The 17286-nt window shown below is 49.0% G+C and overlaps 1 protein-coding gene across 27 annotated transcripts in view; it reads right to left on the reverse strand.

The window, feature by feature from the left end:
• The window catches only part of EHMT1 (euchromatic histone lysine methyltransferase 1), a 78314-nt gene that overhangs the window by 51320 nt on the left and 9708 nt on the right, over window positions 1–17286 (reverse strand). For 6 of the 27 annotated variants that reach the window (XM_085521517.1, XM_085521513.1, XM_085521507.1 and 3 more), the window contains exon 1: window positions 1167–1363. The exons of 12 other annotated variants lie outside the window; for them this stretch is intronic. Coding sequence is in view for 9 of the 15 variants with exons in the window: in XM_032448026.2 (XP_032303917.1) it covers window positions 4933–4995 (63 nt within the window). In the remaining 6 variants the exon portion in view is untranslated. Of the gene's footprint in view, window positions 1–1166; window positions 1364–4932; window positions 5053–10663; window positions 10746–12452; window positions 12473–17286 lie in introns of those variants that run through there. 9 more of the 27 variants (XM_032448026.2, XM_032448023.2, XM_032448024.2 and 6 more) reach the window with 3 other exon arrangements.

Genomic DNA, 17286 nt, shown 5'->3' on the forward strand with positions numbered 1-17286 from the left:
AGCAGCGCACCTGGCCTACAAAGCAGTCACCAGCCTCAAAGCTCCTTTTCTAGGTTAAGGCCACTTCCTTATAAGCCTCGTGCAATCATGTGAACATGGAATTTTATCTGCAGCTCACAACAAGCACTCCTCTCAGCCTGAAGCCTGTCCCCAAATCAAACTAGACCTGCAATTCTTTTGTCTCCTGTATTCCTCCTAGAAGAACAAAACATTTTCCTCTCTGCCCTTATGGCTCCCTCCAATTCCAGCCACACAGGTCAACTCTGAACAAAAGGGGGAAGGGTAGAAACGAGGCACAAGTCCTTGCATGCAACAGCTGGGAACAAGGAGACACACGCATGAAACACAACAAGACTTAAAAGTGGGTTCTTGTAGCACAAGGCAGCCCATAATGGTGCTCAGGCTTCAGGCAAGGGGGGTTTGCAGAGCCCAGGGATGAACCCAGTGAACAAGGCAGCCTTGGTGCAGACGCAGCTATGCTGTCTTGCTGCTTCCACGCTGGGAAGCATCGCATTCATCCATCTGTGACCCAGTAGAGTGAAAACCAGTACAACTTGTATGTGCAGACACATGGAAATCCAAAGCAGACAAAGGCATCTCCTTCCACTGGCTGAGGTTAGCAAGAAGTACAGCTGCTGCCCACCTTCTAGCACAAAGGAGCGGGGGGGGGAGCAGAGAACCTTAAAACAAAGATGAAGACTCTTCATCTTCTCTAGCGAAAGCAAACTAGGCGCTTCAGAACCACCAGGTCCCCAGGAAGGCTCAGCAAGGATGAAACCACAGTACCAAGAAGAGCCTGGAGAAAACAGTTTGCAGCCTTGTCCCCATCGACAACACCCAGCACCTCTTTGGCCTCAGCCATCCTCTTTCTCCCTCCCCCAAATCACCGCAGCCAACAGAGCAGCTCCCTCACCCCTACCCAGCCCAGCAACACCAGAAGGGACTCCTTCTCAATCCAGGGCCCAGGGAGGCGGCCCCAGCCTGGGTGTTCCTTGGGCCATGGAGGACCTTGCCCCGCACACACCACCTCTTCTGTGCCACCTCCAACCACAGCGACGCCTGCAAGCCGGGAAAGCAGACAGGGAGAGGAAAACAAGGCAAAAAATAAACAACACAGAAGTTGCACCCTAGGGCCTGTCCCTCTAATAGCTACAGCAAAACCTCACCAAGACTTTACTCTCCTGGAGGGTGAGAAAGGCACGCAGCGCTGCCCAGCACCCGAAGTCCTAGAGGTGGCAGCTCCTCACCACCTTGCCTCCATGGCCTACGGGCTTCGTCCTTCGTGGGGCTTTTTTTCTGCTCTGTCATTAAGAGTGGAGCCTGGTCTTTTCCTTCAATCCCAAGAATTGCACTGAATTAGATCATCTTTCTCGGCTCACCTCCCCCTACAGGCAGCTCCCGAGCATGCTCAGCTCGGCCTGGCGCTGCCATTTCATAACTGCATTGTTTACAGACGCACACTGACCTGCCATTTTTTGACAGTAGGAGAGGAGCTGGTGCTTGCAACCACGGCTGCTCACAGCCCTGCTCCTCACCACCGCTGGGCCAGGGGCGAGCTCCTCCCTTGCAATAAAAATCCAGTTTGGAGAAGGGAAATTGCCAAGTGTGGAAAGTTGCAGTTTACTGTTGTTGTTGTTGTTGCTGTTTCTCTCCTTGATTTAGGTCAAAATCCACCTGCTCGGAGCACACAGTCTATGAGGATGAAGTTAACCCCGCTCTGGGGTGAGGGGTGCACAGGTCTCGTTGAGCTCAATGCAGAATGCCAGCCATGATTTCAGCTTCTTCAAATCACAACTGTGCTGCGATGTCACCTAAAAATACAATGCTCAGCCCGGTCTGCCATCCTCTGTCAAGCCTTCCTCTGAGAAAGAAAGCCTTGGAAATATGGTATTTCCCTTGAATAAACAAGTTGGCTTAGTCCCAGCACATACAGTTTTCTCCTTTAAATGCAAACCAGAGTATTTTTGCAGGCACACAGGAAAATGAGGAGAGGAGGAGGGGAAAAGTTCTTCATTTAACACCAAGAGCTCCATTAAAAGCACTGCAAGGTTGCTCCCAGTCTCTCTCCGTTCCAGTCCTCTCCCCGTCCGTGTTTATCATGCTTTCCAGGTGAAAGCAGCTCCAAGTTATGCTGGACAGAAAATGCCAGAAGACCTGGAGGTTTCCTCATCCTTGGAACAAGGACAATTTGTGCAAAGCTTCTTTTACAAGAGGCACTGTGCTGTTCCGACACAGTATGGCAGCGTTGCAGGGAAGACGCTCACACGTCAGATCTTCTTAACCCTCACCACCTCTCCCTTTTTCCACCACTTCCACCAGGCTTCTCCCTCCTCAGGGAATTGCAGTTACCTGGATCAGGGGAAGCAAGTTGGCATTTTGGATCCCAGAATATTTTTTTAAGAGCTCGCTCTATATTTTTTTTCCCCTGTGATGTTTTTGAGTTGTTCTTTTTTTTTTTTTTTTTTTCATTTTATTTTTAAAAACACATTCCAATTAGCTCAGCCAGTGAACGAGCTTCTCTCCAGCTGCTTTACCAATAACCCTACACCCTGCTGGGCAGTGCCTGTCCTCCATTGCAGCCCCCCTCCAGGACCAGCACCACCAGGCAGCAGAGCCAGACATTTCCTATGCTGCAGAACAGACCAAGGAGTTCAAACAGGCACCAGAGGGGAGGAGGGACAGACGGATCTGCAAAGGGCCGAGTCTGAACGTCAGGGGAGATCACGTTACTGGCTGCTGGGGTCTCGTCTGTGAAGAGGGCTTGATTTCAAAACTCATTTAATTTACAGTAGTTGAATAGAATCGGCTGAAAGTGGTGGTTAAGGGTTATAAATTCAAGATTCGCTTCCAAATCGTGGACTTTGCAGTTCACTGCAGGAACATATGGTCCTCTGAGCCTCGAGAGCAGGGAGCGCGCACTGCCAGAGCCCCAGGTCTTTGGGCTGAACCAAAAGCAAGACATTTCTCCCACTGCAGGGTGGTCACTGTGGTGCTTCCTCAACCTTTGGCAGCTCCAGGAGCGACACAAGGAGAAGGAAAAATTTAAGGGGAAAAAGGCAAAAGGACAACAAAAAGCAGCCCCAGGAACCGAGTCATCCCTCCCCCAGCCATCCACAAACCAGCTGGTCACGACAGCGAAGCTCCTTAAATGTCCTTGTTTACCTGAACAAAATAGCTCCCTGCCATTGTACAAGCAGCATGCGATCCTGAGATGGCACCGGGCAGAGGAGGTGTTGCTGGCAGCCCCGCGCTCACCCCGTAATGGGATCCGACCTCCGCACCGGAGAGGTGCAATCCTGCTGTAGGGCCTGTGGGGCCATGCTGGGTAACTGGGGGGATGGTCACCCTGCAGGGAAATCCAAATGATTGCTTGCGATGAGAGAGGAAAAAATGAGGCAAAGGGCAGTAAACTCGCATAGGTTCCTTCATACGTGATCACCACAGGTGGGATAAGGAGGAACTGTCATTGTCTTGAAAGGTGGTAGAGGCTGTTCATGCTGGAGTTAACTGCGAAGTCGCTTTAATATGGGGGGAAAAAAAAGAAAACAAAAAACAGCACCCAGATGTCCATATTTACTGCTGTTAACTTCCATGGAAGTCCAGGTCTGAGGTTGCTGTCTTCCCTCCAAGCAGTAGGTCAGCATGGCTCTCTATGGGTGCTATGGGTGCTCAGTCACTGTGCTCCCTGGTGCTGCTCCATGTCTGCCAGCACCACGGCTCTCTGTGCAGGAGCCAGCCAGGCTACAGCCAGGCCTTCACTCATTGCTTCCAGAAAGAAACCTCTCTTCATGACTTCCTCTTGTTGTCTTTTCCTTCTGTGCACGTTTACTGGAGGAGAAGTCCTTGTGAGCGGGCAGGGAGGTGCGGAGCTCAGGCCCCACTGCTGCCTTATGACCTGCATCAGGCCAGCATGGCCCAACAGCCCGACCCTGGGCCTGCTGAGCACACACAGAGTATCTGCATGTAACACAAACAGCAACAAAAAACAACCCAAAACCAAAACACCACGAACCCACGAGCACGGCGGGGCTGGGGGGCTGAATTTTAGTTAAATAAACTGCAGGCCTGGGCCTCCTGCCACCACACCAACCACGGCTGTTTTGTTTTAATCGGCTGCATGGATTGCAAACTACTACCGGGAAATAAATAATAATAATAATCAAATAAAGTCAAACAGAGGGTGAAAAACATCCCCCAAAAATTATTGTTGTTTTCTTTTTTGTTGTTGTTGTTGGTAGAATAACGTGGCTCTTCCCTGCAGGCTCAGCAGGGAGCTGTAGGCCGCAGCCAACATAGGGCCTCCCTGGGCCTGGGGCCCTCTGCACTCCAGCCCCCAGCCTGGACTCCTCTTACAGCAAGGAGAGCAACTGGCAAACCCACATCCTCCAAAGATTTCATGTTTAAAAAATAAAATTAAATAAATATATCTATATCTCTTTTTTAATTTTTTTTTTTGTTTTGTTTTAAAAACCCAATCCTCAAATAAAATTAAACTCCATCCTTCCAAACAAACCTACCCACCATAGAAGGCAAACAAAAGACCGCCCCGGATCCAGAGCCCAAGCTTCCCCCTGAGCCAGGTAATGCCAGATGTACGTGCAAGGCCATGGAACAGAACAAAGTCACAATCATAACAACACAAAAGAGCAGTCAAATGCTGACAAGGCAGCTCCAAGCTGCTCCCCAACCGCCCCAGCGCTCTGCCCTGCATGGCTGCCGTCCTGCTGCGCTCCCTCCCTCGCACAGGGCAGAAGAAAAGAGAAAATTGACAAAAAAAAAAAAAAAAAAAGAATCCAGCCATGATTATCTGAACTGTCTTCCTCCTCTCCGAGGCTTCTCCTTTCCCACCTGGCGCCAGGCTGCCTGCAGCCCCAACCGGAGGGACGCTGCTATTTATGAGGTATGGGAGATGGACACTGCGAGCTACTGTACCTGCAGACATCTGTGGTCTTCTCCTGGGGAAGACTCAAAGAGTTGCATATTCCAGATCCTCATGAGCAGTGATTCAGTTTCTGCTCATGTGATAAAAGCTCCCTCTACAGAGTGAGCATGCCCAGAGGAGACCATTTCACTGCTCCCTCCAAGCTGCAGCCATTTCACAGAGAACCTGCAGGCTCCAGCGTCCATTGGAGCGGCGATCAGCCCGGGCATCCCAGGGACGCCCCGGTAATGCACATCATCTGTCAACTTTCTGACAGGGTGCCAGGCCTCAAAATGATTGCTTGCCTGGAAATAAAAAAAAGGCCTTTTAAACCCAGAATGTGTTCTGTTTCAGTGGCCTTCAAGAGTAGCCCTTCTCCACAAAAACAAAAGGGAAGGGGAGCTGGGATAAGGGGGGACGCGGTGTGGTGTGGGGACATCCCTGCACTGCTTTTGTACTGCTTAATCAAGGGTCTGACCTACGAGGAGGGGGATGAAGGCACACGGGTTAAACTGGTTAAGTGTGCAGTGTCCAACTGCAAGAGGATTCGAGATGTGACCTGCTGAGATATGAAGGGGTGCTGGCTTCTACTGCGAGGATTTATAATACAACATGACCTGGTACAACCAACCTCAAAAGCATATCACAGCCATGATCACTAAAAAGAGGGGGGACAGCACAACGAAGTGATAGCGAGTGCACTGCGAGGTGCAGTAGCTCTGAGCTCAGCCTATGTCAAACCATATGATACATCTGGTCTAGCCAGCGAGATAAAAGAACGTTTTAGCTTCAAAATAAAAGTAGTTTGTCTCTGTTCTCCTTAACAATTAAGCTCAAACTCTTGGCAACGTTTGCATCTGCTCATGCTCCCAGAGAAACCCAAACAATGCGCAGGAACATCTGCAGGCAGAGCAGAGCTGGAAAGATGAGAGCACAAGGCGGGCAGTGGGGCTGGCAGTGGGGCTGGCAGTGGAGCTGGCAGTGGGGCTGGCAGTGGGGTGCCCCATGGCTGCAGGGCTGCCCGCGTGGGGCAGGAAGGAGAACCCAGCCAGAGGAGTCAAGGAGGAAGAGGAAACTCAGACACAGGCTGTGGCACCTCCTGGCTGCTCTTGGCCAAAGCAAAGCTATTTTCCATGAAATCAGAACACAGAAGATGATTGTCTTTAAGGCTAACTGTAACAATGAGGACCAGCTCAGTGTAGTGTGTTGCAATGGGCTGTTGGGGGCTGGGAACAGCCTGTACAGAGCGGGGGATAAAGCCATAGAAATCCATTGCGAGGTTTTGAGAAGCCCAATGATTTTATTTGCTTTGCACCCTGCATGAAAAGCGAGCATCCAAACTTACACCTCCAACACAAGCATGAAGCCAACGCCTGCTCTGCTCAACCCATTCCCTCCTCTCCTGTGCTGAGCAGCGCCAGCACGTCCTGCTATTGTGTCAGCATCAGAGACCAAGCAGCTACTTCACCACCGTGTCCTTGCACATTTGCAAAGCAGCGATAGTTAAAGCAGCAGGAGAGCTGCTCTGGGTCTGCTTCAGCTCAAGTGACATTACTTTTCTGTCTGCACTCTAGAGAAGTTTCACTACTAAACAGTTAAAACACACAAGGCTAAATGGAGATGACTGAAATTCATAGGGAATGAATATTTGAGGTGACAGTAGAAAGCAAGGATCTCTCTTTCAGCCACTGGGTTTTTGTTTGATGTAAACTTTTAAGTTTTAATGTACATAAAATGAGATTTTGCTGACCTATCTATCAATCGCTGAAAGGCAGAGAGGTAAGTCATCGAAGGCAGCCCCAAAAACTCAAAGCAAAAGCAACGAGAACTGGCTCTGCAGACTTGAGTTGTATTATCCACAGCATCAAAAGATTACTGTGCTTCAAACCAGAGATGGCTCTGTAGGAGTGCTGCCTTTCCTTGCAGCATGAAATTACCCAGCTTTCATTAAAAACACAGAAATAGAAACAAAGATATTCCTAAGTGCAAAGCCAATGAGGGACCACAGCCAACATCCAGAGGGAAAAGGACAGGGACCCATCCTGCAGCACTCAGTCTTCCCATCGCACCCCAATCCTACAGATGTTTTTACTGCTGAGGTTAAAAATACACCGAGAGCAGAAGCACCCAGAGACACTCTGCACATCTCATGTTCAGCCCTAAAGATGTGTTAATCAACCACAGGGATCACGCTGGTGCAGGCAGTCCAACAATCAATGCTTGGATCCGCACCATGCCAGCATCACCCCGGGGCTGCAGCCCCATCTCCCCATTTCCTGAAGATTAAACCCTCTCCCAAGTAGTTCCCACAAGACAGGAAGCCTTCCCCCCACCCGTGACGCAGGCTGGCATGTTGGAGGTTTAACCATTCAGCAACTTGCTGCCTGCAGAAGCCCACTGCCCTGCCTTCCCCTCTCCTGCAAAATGAAACACGTCTCCAAAATGGCTGGGGAAGGGGATTTGCAGCAGCCCACACTCCATGAAGCATCCCCCTCCATCTACCCCAAGGACTCCCCACCAAAGCATGGTGCAAAGCATAGCACTCCCCATTTCCAACGACATCCCAACAGGGCTCACTCTGACACTCAGCCTCCCTGGCCTTGGTTCCCCCACTCAAAGCTTGAAAACCCCTTTCAGAAATCTCACTTTTCCAAGACCGAGGCAGCAGCACAACACAAAGGACAGTGGGTTCCTGAGGGCTTCTGCTTAATTACACCATTACACATGGCATTTTCACAGCTCCCTTGCAGTGGAAACACAAGTGGGAAGCAAGGGGAGATGTTGCTTTCCATAGGAAGAACAATATTTAGCCTGGTAAAACACAGGGGTTCTCCTCTCTCATCTCGGACCCTCCACCCGCTCATAGCTGAAGCTCCTTTGGGGCCTCCTCAGAAGTTATCCCACAAACACAACGAAACAAACCACCCCCAGGAAGGGGCTCTGGGTGCACAGAGAGCACTGCTGGAATCCCGACTTCTTTTGCACAGCTACGAAGTGCTGCTCTGCTCAGCCACAAGCTCTTACAGCGCCTCCTTTCCCCCCCCTCCCCCCGGTGACTATTTATACCACTTCCTAAGCAGAATGCCCATTCCCAGCACACACTGATTGTCCTCAGCATATTGAGAGAGCTCGAACGTCCACATCCAGCTAACAGCTCTGAAGGAGCCTTCACTCATTAATACACACTTCTGGAGCCACAGTTTTCTCTGCCTTTCAAAGCTCAATTATTATTAGTTTTTACCCAAATCTTTCCAATCCATCTCCCCTCCTCCTGCTTTTAGTATCAGCAAACTGCCTTTCGTTAACAGCCAACATGAAACATTCACCAGGACACCGTGTTGGGTACATCACATACAGCACAAATGGGACTAAAAGAGTTTAAAAAGGGGGAAAACAAAGAGAAAATACTAAGATGCTGTTGTGACAGATGCAGAGAGGTGAGCTCTGTGGAAGATGCTGCTGTTCTTTGATAAGAACATACGCTGAGTTGGTTCATTTTGGGGCGCAGTCCTAGAACTTTATTTAGAAGCATATTGGCCAGTCAGCTGTAATTCAGAACATACTGTAGTCCTAACAGTTCCCAATTAGAAACTCCTTCAGCTTTAACTCGTAGCAACCGTGGGCTCCTTCTGTTTAAGAAAGCTGAAAACACCATTTCTCCCCTTCATTCAACTACTGCACATCAAGAGCTTCTACCGAAACAAATGCAGCCTTACTAAGGGAGGGTGCAAACATTGCTTGCACAGCCCAGCTCAGCGACAGCAAGCAAGCTTCCTGGCTCAGCCACGCTCCCAGTTTGCTCAACAAATGGTTTATGGGGTTGTTTGGGGGCTGGGAGGTGGGATGGGAGCAGCACAAAGCCACGCTGCTTATTAGCAGTCCTCTGCCAGCAGAGCAGCAGGAAAATGGCCGCTCACATTCAACCTCGCTTCTGCTGCACCGCGTTGCTGGAACACCAGGGCTCTGCCCAGCAGCCTCACGTGCTCTGCAGTTCTTTGACCTCACACCTTTGTTGTTGTTTTTTTTTAAGCATTAGGGCATTCACGTGAAAATAAGCAAACTCTTCACTGGGAGAGAATGAGCTCTTCATGGTGCTTTGCTCTCCCTCCCCAAACCATGAACTCCTGCGTTGCAGCACCGCAGTCAATGGCTCTATAAGCGATTCCACTGACATTATACATTGCTGCAAGGAACAGAAGGAGCAGATGAACTCTCTACAAACAAAGCCCTTGCCTTCATGCAAATATCAGCAGTTAAGAAGAGCAGAGAAATAAAGCAAGCATGATGCACATAAAGGATTGGCTCAGATGAGGCTGCTTTTCAGCAATTGCCATAAGGTGGCAGTGGGTCTTTAAGGCTACCTTACACCTTGCACACAAGCACAATAGGAAATTATCACACCAGTGGTTTTCAGCATCCCAAACTGCTTCATCAAATTTCCTCATCAAGGGAGCCAGACCATACATGAAAACATGGGACCCAGGTCATTTCAGCGCCAGAGTCACGCAAGGAGAAAAAGCCACTGGGATCAAATTGGAAGAGCTGTAAACACAGCCCCCATCTGAGCCAAAATAAATCAAGCCCTTTTACTTTCCATGTACGATTACAATGCCATTTATTTTACATAAACGCTTCTCTTTGTGCGTTCACCCAACCACAAACAAGCCAGCATCCATTAACAGAGAGTGCAGCTTGCATCACCAGGATGCATGGACTCAAGCTGGCTTTCTGCTGGGACTGCCAAAACCAGCCCCTACCAAGCTGGACCCTGCATGGGAGCCGAGCTGCCCGTTGGCTGGGGCTGGGTCCTGCCCTGTTTGATTGCCCAGAGGAGGAGCTGGAAGCACTGGGTATGCCAGCAACGTGGAGCTGGGCAACAAAGACGCGTGAAGTTCAGGCAGCAACGTGAGTCATCACACAGACTGACCTGAGCGTGTCAGGCCGTCACCTGGGACAGAGCCATAAAACAACGTGTGCTCCGCTCTCCGCCATGTGCTGATCTGCGTGATGGAAAGCAGCAGGGCTGCCCTGAGGAGTGAGCCAGCCTTGCTGCATGCAATCTGAAGGCTGAGACTGAAGAGCATTCTGCTAATAAAAGCGATAACTTTACAATGCCAAAGCCTGCACAACACCCTGATGCAACAAGCCTCACCTTTGCTCAAACCACACCAGCACCACCAGGGACACCCAGCAGCACCTCACCCAGCACAGCCCACTAACACTGGGGCTGGACAGGGCTGCAGCCATGCACACAGTGCACCAGCCCAGCTTCACACGTGGCCCTGCTCCTTCCACAAACCATTCACCAACGCGTTAAACCCAGAAAGCAGCGCACGAATAAAAGCTAATCTCAGCCAAAGGAACAGACGCACAGATTCCCCTCCTTTCCTTGCAAATTTGGAAGAGCTGATTTGGCAAGATTTGTTTGCAACCCTTGGAATGCAAACCGAGGAAGGGAGCTGGAGTTTGACGTTCCTTCACCCTCCCACAATCGCAGACAGATCTCAGCACTGAGCAGGCCCGTGCCTCACGAGGCTTCCCATTAATGATAATTAGTGCTTCGTGCGCGGAAGGCGCAGTGCTGGCAGCCAGCCTGGCTCCTCCGGGCCACCACCCTGGAGCTCGCCATGTTCCTGCTGCATGGAGGTCAGGATTTTCCAATGCACAGGATGCAGCACAAAGCCGGCCAGTGGTGGTGCTGGGGCAGAGCAGAGCCCCAACCGCTTCCAGCAGCCGCCCTACCTGGGCACGTGGCCGTCCTCTGCCCGTGGGCCTGCTCCTCCTGCAGCCATGCATCCATCTCCCTCTATGGGTGCAGCTTCAACCCCGGAGCATGCTCAGTGCAGGCTGATCTTCAGCCATTACAGAGCTTTGATGACATGTAAGCAGAAGGAAGCGTCATTAGCAAAAGAGGAAGAAACAAAAAAAGGTGAGGGATTCTCCCTGCCCAGCGATGTCCTGCACCCATCAGCACAGCTCCGGCTGTGGGGGTGCTGAGCCTGCCAGCTTCTTGGCTTTAGAACAAAAGCAAGGCAAGCCCTGTCTCAGTGAGCCTCCTGCAGAAAGGAGCATTGCCTCCAGACTCAAACCAACATGTTTTTCACCCTGGGCCTTCTACAAAATACAATATGTTCACAAAATACCATTCATATTCTCTCCCTCGTAGGCTTCAACTGCTGCTTTTAGTTCATAACACAGACAGTGCTTCGCTCTCTCTTAAAGCTAACTCCACGCCGCCTCATCGCTGTAACCTTGACGATTATTCCCAATGAATTTGCAATAACAGCACGATGGATGAGGGGGAGAAGCCTACAGTGCAAGACCCTTCCTGCTGTGCTTTGCTACGAACCTGCACTTTAAGGGAGGTTTGGAACCCTCCATCCTCACATTTCCTATCGCCCATAGAGTAAGAATGTTTCAAAGCAGAATACATAGAGGACTTTTTTTCTCCTCTCCAGTTTTCCAAACAACAACACAGGCACAACAACAACAACACAGCAATAAGGGAATGCCAAAAATGAGCCCATTGCCTGCACCAGGCATCCAAGGGAATGACAAAAAGACCAAGAGATTCTGAGCAATGCAATAAGCCACGTTAGATGCGTGATTTTCACCAGCACACTTGAGTCAGATGCACTATGCAAACAGCTCTGCGTTTCGCTCTCCTACTTGAGAGATCTCTCTTCTCCACTACATTCAACCTGAACACCAACCTCGAGCTTTTCAGCAAACCATTTGTGACAGCAAAGCGTTGGCATTCACATCTGACTCCTGGATGCAAGGCAGCCCTCTGTGCCAAGCAAGTTGCGTTGTCCTACAACATTATTACAGCACAAGGGATCTGGCACAGCAACCTGCGATAAACCACGGACATTTGGAATACAGCACTTCTCTGCCCCCAGACCTCGACTTCTGCTGCAGCATTTCCTCAGAGCATTTACCCCCCAGATCCCTCATAGGGATCTCATAGGGACACCCATTTGCAGGGCAGGATGCGATCCACTCCTCACCACGTCATGCAGCACCTCCGCTCAGCGCAGACTGGCAAACCCTGCCGACAGATTCTATTCTCATCCCCTCCCATGCCTTCAAATTGGAGGTGTTTAAAAATAATATTCAGACCATATCATCCCGAGGCACGTCTGCTGAATCTAGCGGTGTTTGCATCTCGCACAGCTCAAGCATGTCAAGTTTGTTTCCTTGGAAACAAAGACCAATTTGCAAGCATTGCTTTCTTCCTTCTTTTTATTTTTTTTTTTTCATGTTAATGAAGACATACCTGCAGCTCTTGTTGATGCAAAGGAATTCAAGTTGCTTCACATACAAAAAAAAAAGTTCGTAAGAACTTTATTGTTAATTATTAATACATTTTGCTAATGAACAATTGGTTGCTGCACCGAGGGAAAACCAGTTCACTGCTATTTAAAAATCCCTTCTTCCCCTCAATAGACGCACACTCAAGGCAAGGCATTTATATTGTCTCCTTGGGGAGAGGGAGGGAAGAAGAGGAAAAGCAGATTCATGTGCTTACCATGGGCTAAGTACAAAGTTCCAGCGGAGGAACAATCTCAGAGGGAAATCCTGCATTGCTCCTAACACGCTGCGCCAAGAGATGCACCAGCACTGCTTACCTGCTCCACGCAGACTGGAGAGCAAGCACAGGCTCAGTAAGAAGGAAAGCAGTAATATCTTGTGGCCAGCTACAAGCCCAACTTTTTCTCATTAAGGGAATGCATTAGTGCTTAAATGGGGAGTCAGCCTTTCCATGCACCTAACTATTCTCCCAGTCAGCCTGCTCTCATCAAAGGTCCTCACATTGAAGGCTGTAAATCCTGCAGCAGTGACACACAACCTCTCTGGGTGGGCAAGACAGAAGAGGGAGGGCAACACACAGAGCTGAGTTATCCACAGCCTGCTTTGCAAAGGGAATTGGTACCCACACCTACCATAGCCCTTGTGGTGCATTACCGCTACTCAGTACCTGTCAGATAAGGAGTAAAATGGATGCATGTGAGAGCAGCAATCAGTAAATACGTGCACTCTATACCACGTATAGGTTGGTGCTATAATTGCTGAGGTATATCCTAACTAGTACCATGGCTTTAGAGCTTTGGGCACTGCTCTGGCCAGCATGAATTCTGGGGGAAGAGAAAGGAAAACAATCTTGCTCTGCATTTGACTGGAAAGAATTCATACAGGAGAAAGTATCTAAACATCACTGTGCAAAATAGAACCAGACAGATGCGCTGTGATTTGCTTAAATATATTGCAACAATAAAATAGCCGTGGCTTCTTTGTAATATAAATTTACAGCATTTCCATTTCACAGAAAAACTGAGGCTGGGAGAATTGACTGCTGTGTTTCTGGAGATGCTCTACATTAAGGCATGGAAGAGTGGAAGATGAGCAAAGAGCCCCAGCACCTGATGGAGCTGTGGGTGTCCCCGTGCACTGCAGGGAGTAGGACCAGATGGCCTTTAAGGCCCCTTCCAACTCAAATAACTCTATGATGTCACCTAAACACACCCTGTTCCCAAGGAGGCTGTAAAGCAAAGTTTGACCTTAAACTATAAAAATGCAAAAAGAGGCTGCACCCATTGCGATACGCAGACAAAAGGGAGAAGAACGTGGTCCATAAATAGCACAACAAGCACAAATTTTCCTGCAGCAGTGAAGCTTGCATGGACTGGTCTGTAGATGAATGCCAGGACTGGGTGTTCACACAGCACAGCTAAATGCAAGAAGGGCTGCCAGCAAATGGGATGTTCTACACAGGTCTGAGTGACAGAGTATCAAAGAACCATAGAACAGCTTGGGTTGGAAGGGTCCTCAAAGATCATCTATCTACTTGCCAACCACCAAATCCAGCACCAGCTCAGGCTGCCCAGCACCACATCCAGCCTGGCCTTGGGCACCTCCAGGGATGGGCAGCCAGCACCGCTGGGGCCTCACCACCCTCTGAGGAAAGAATTTCCTCCTAAAGTAAAAAAATTCCTCCTTTTTTCCTTTCTGAGCCCAGATCTCCACCTCCTCCTCTCCTTTGCAGAGAACATTTATGGCAACGTCCCCCATTACATTACGCCTTGTATTTTCACTTTCTATGACCATAAATCAGAAATAATCCACGCTCATCATCACACCGTTATTATTCTTCAAATTAAAATAATACAGGAAATTGCACCGGAGCTTCAGGTTTCAAAAGAAATAAACCATGCCACATAAAAGAACGGGCTTTTTCTTCCTTTTTCCCCCAAAAAATACCCTAAAATATGTGCTTTCATAGCCTATTTTTGAGCCCCCACGCTGCTGTCCCACCCTCTGTCTGCCTTACACAGTGCAAGGCTTAGTGGGGCTGCAGCCCCAGCCCCATCCCACGCAGCCACAGGTCAGGCAGAGCAGGGACAGCATTAAGTGCTCTCCATCATTCCTGGGAAAGCAAAGAAACTCGATTACTCATCGAGCGATTAAAATGTGCAAACATTTTGCTTGGTGTTCCGACTGCCACATTTAATATTTCGAGCAGCATCCAGGCCAATATTGTTGCTTAATTTAACATAACTGGATCCCGAATGCATTTCTAACAGATTAAACCACAGAAATATCCACATGTTTTAATGGGGATTTGGCACCGCTCAGAGCCAAACAGATTTCAGCAATATTTTTGGACTACAGATTCCTTCAGAAGAAAAAGAAAGCCCACTGCTGATGTATCTGCATTCCCCGCACCTCGAGTCTTTATGATTTAAGTGCAAATTGAAACCCCTAAATATTGAGTGCCATTATAATTCCAGCAACATCTGGACAATTCTCTTGGCCTCGTGAAAGATTTCGGGCCCCCTGCAGAGGGCTCAGCCCATGTTCATGCAGAACAACCCCTTCTCCATCCGCACGCTCCACTCTGAGCCTGTAGTTTCTATGCCAACAAGCATCTGTACTCCTTAAAAAGCACACTGAGATGTGGGGGGAGAAGATTTAGGATGTGATAAAGAGTTTCCGTTCATTGGGTTGGTATTTTTTTCTTCTTGGTTGGTTTTGTACCCTCTTTTAAATCATCCATTCCTCGTTTTTTGGGGGTTTCTTGGGAGGAAACCACAAAAAGGCACATCAGCCATCACCTCTGCCATGGCAGCTTTTCCACCCACACCACAATAAAGCACTGATTCACCAGGTAATGCTCATCAGTCAGACAAGATTCAAACAGCACAGAGCTGGGTGGGCTCTGAGCAATGAGCTGCTGCAGGGCCAGCCTGCTCCCATGGGGTATCCAACCTCCCCAGCCTCCAGCACTGATGGACAAACACACCAAAACTGAGGACAACGTTCCCCATTAACACCAGATAACTGCAGGGATTCAATTGCAGGCAGCCCATCTTGAGAGAGCAATCCTACATAAGACGTGCGCTATCTACTGCAGCAGGCATGACCCCATTTTAATATGCAGAAGGAAGAAAAAATGGTAATCCTACAGAACACAGAGCAAATAGCACTCTCTGGGACTGCTTGAATACCACCCTATTAAAATACAAACATGTTCCTACAGTAGCTCAATGATTTTAAACATTCACCATCTTTTCATTTCAGGTTTTAAGCATTTTGCCTGGCAACCCTCTGAAGGGCGAATTGTTACGGAAATAGGAAGACAATTAATTTTCCTTTATTCTGGAAGAGGATTATTGGAATAAATAAAATAATCAGCTTAGACAAGAACACAATTGCAACTTATGAAAAACAGAGGTCTTTCTTCGTTTTTGTTTGCAAAGAAAAGATTTCCTTGGGTGGAGTTTGAAAGGCAAGAGCAGAAGTTTGGGAGCTAAATAACCTTGGACTGTGAGCTCACAGCTGTCTGTCCATCTACCCACCCATCACAGCTCTGAACACCAGCATATTAGGGTCCCCTTCCATCCACACTCAGAGAATGCATGTTGAGTCCATTGAAATGAATGAATTTATCTGTATCAAGTACTGTAGGAGAAACTGGGCTTCCAACCCAAGCAGAGGAGAGCTGCGTGCTGATGCTTACCAATGAGTGCCAGGGAAAGGTCTCAGCACTGACAGTAGGAATGAACAACAGAGCCTTCAGGTTCGTGGTAGCGTGAGATGAAGTCGTCATTGATGAGAAATTCTGGGGATAGCTTGGTAAGAAGCGCCCTGTTGTTCCTGACAGACTCCTCTAGCAAGCAGAGTGAAGTACAAAAATAGCATGGAAACTTTGGTCCAAGGTTGCTACGGCCTCAAGAAAGGAAAAAGAGGTAATTGATGGAGGCACAGATTGCTGGGAACACAGAGGACTGCAAAAGGACTGAGAAATCAAATTGATGATCTGGAAAATTAAACGAGATGATGAGCTCACAGGTTAATGAGGAGAAGCAGAGTCGTGGCTCAGGATGGTTACAGGGCTGGTAAGGTTGGGTATCCCAGCCCTTACACCTGAGCCTGGATGTATCCCCCTTCTTTTCACCACAGACCCAGTTTTCCCAAGCATACTGTATTGGATTGCTTTTCCAGATCTCAGAAGCCCAAACATAGGCTCTCCACACATACCAGCTCATTAAGCCTCAGCCACTACAGGAATTGAGTTACCCAGCTGATTTCACAGCCAGGTTAAGAAATGCTGCTCCTTCCCCTGAGCCTGGAAGCCCCCTTATTAACCCCCAGGGATGGGGAGTGGAAATCCTCTAATCCCAGCCTCTTCCAGCCTGCTGGGTCAGCTCTCCAGGGCCCCAGCAGCTTTGGGCACAGAGATGCTGCTGCAACAAGGAATGTTGAAATGCTCAGGAAGGCATGAGATAAAACCACTCCTTTAGAAGGTGAGCCCCTGGTAAGGCATGAAGTCAGGGAGCTGCTGGGCCTCCCAACAGAGAAGATTCATCACAGCAGCTAATTACAAGGCTCATACCGTAATGCCTGGTTTTAAAGTCATTAGTGACTGACTCAAGGTTGGCTGAAGCATTTAGGAAGACAGAAGAGAAGGCAGCAGGCTCTGAAGTGGTCACTGACGAGGGAGGGCTCTGCATTCCCCAGCTGTAACTGCCTCCTTCCTGCAATGGCTGCAGTCACACCAGATATCTTCAGACCCACCTGTGAAACTCAGTTCCATTTGCTTCTGTTTCAAATACTGCTACGCTCACAAATTCAGCTTTCAGTTCCTCCAGAGAGCACATTTATGCTGATGGAAAAGGGTCACAACCAGCCATACATGCAGGGTTTGCAAAGAAACCAGAACCTGCAATTCCAGGCAATGGATCCCCCCAAAACCCCAAGTTCCACCTGATCCCCACAGAACCATGGCAGCTTTGTTCTCACAACTCCCAAAAGAGCGCTCAGAAAGCAACGTCCCTCCCATATAGATTAATATGGCTGCATCT

This window comes from Coturnix japonica, chromosome 21, assembly GCF_054131305.1.
Source record: "Coturnix japonica strain WE chromosome 21, WE-NBRP24, whole genome shotgun sequence".
In the NCBI taxonomy this organism is placed as follows: Eukaryota; Metazoa; Chordata; class Aves; order Galliformes; family Phasianidae; genus Coturnix; species Coturnix japonica.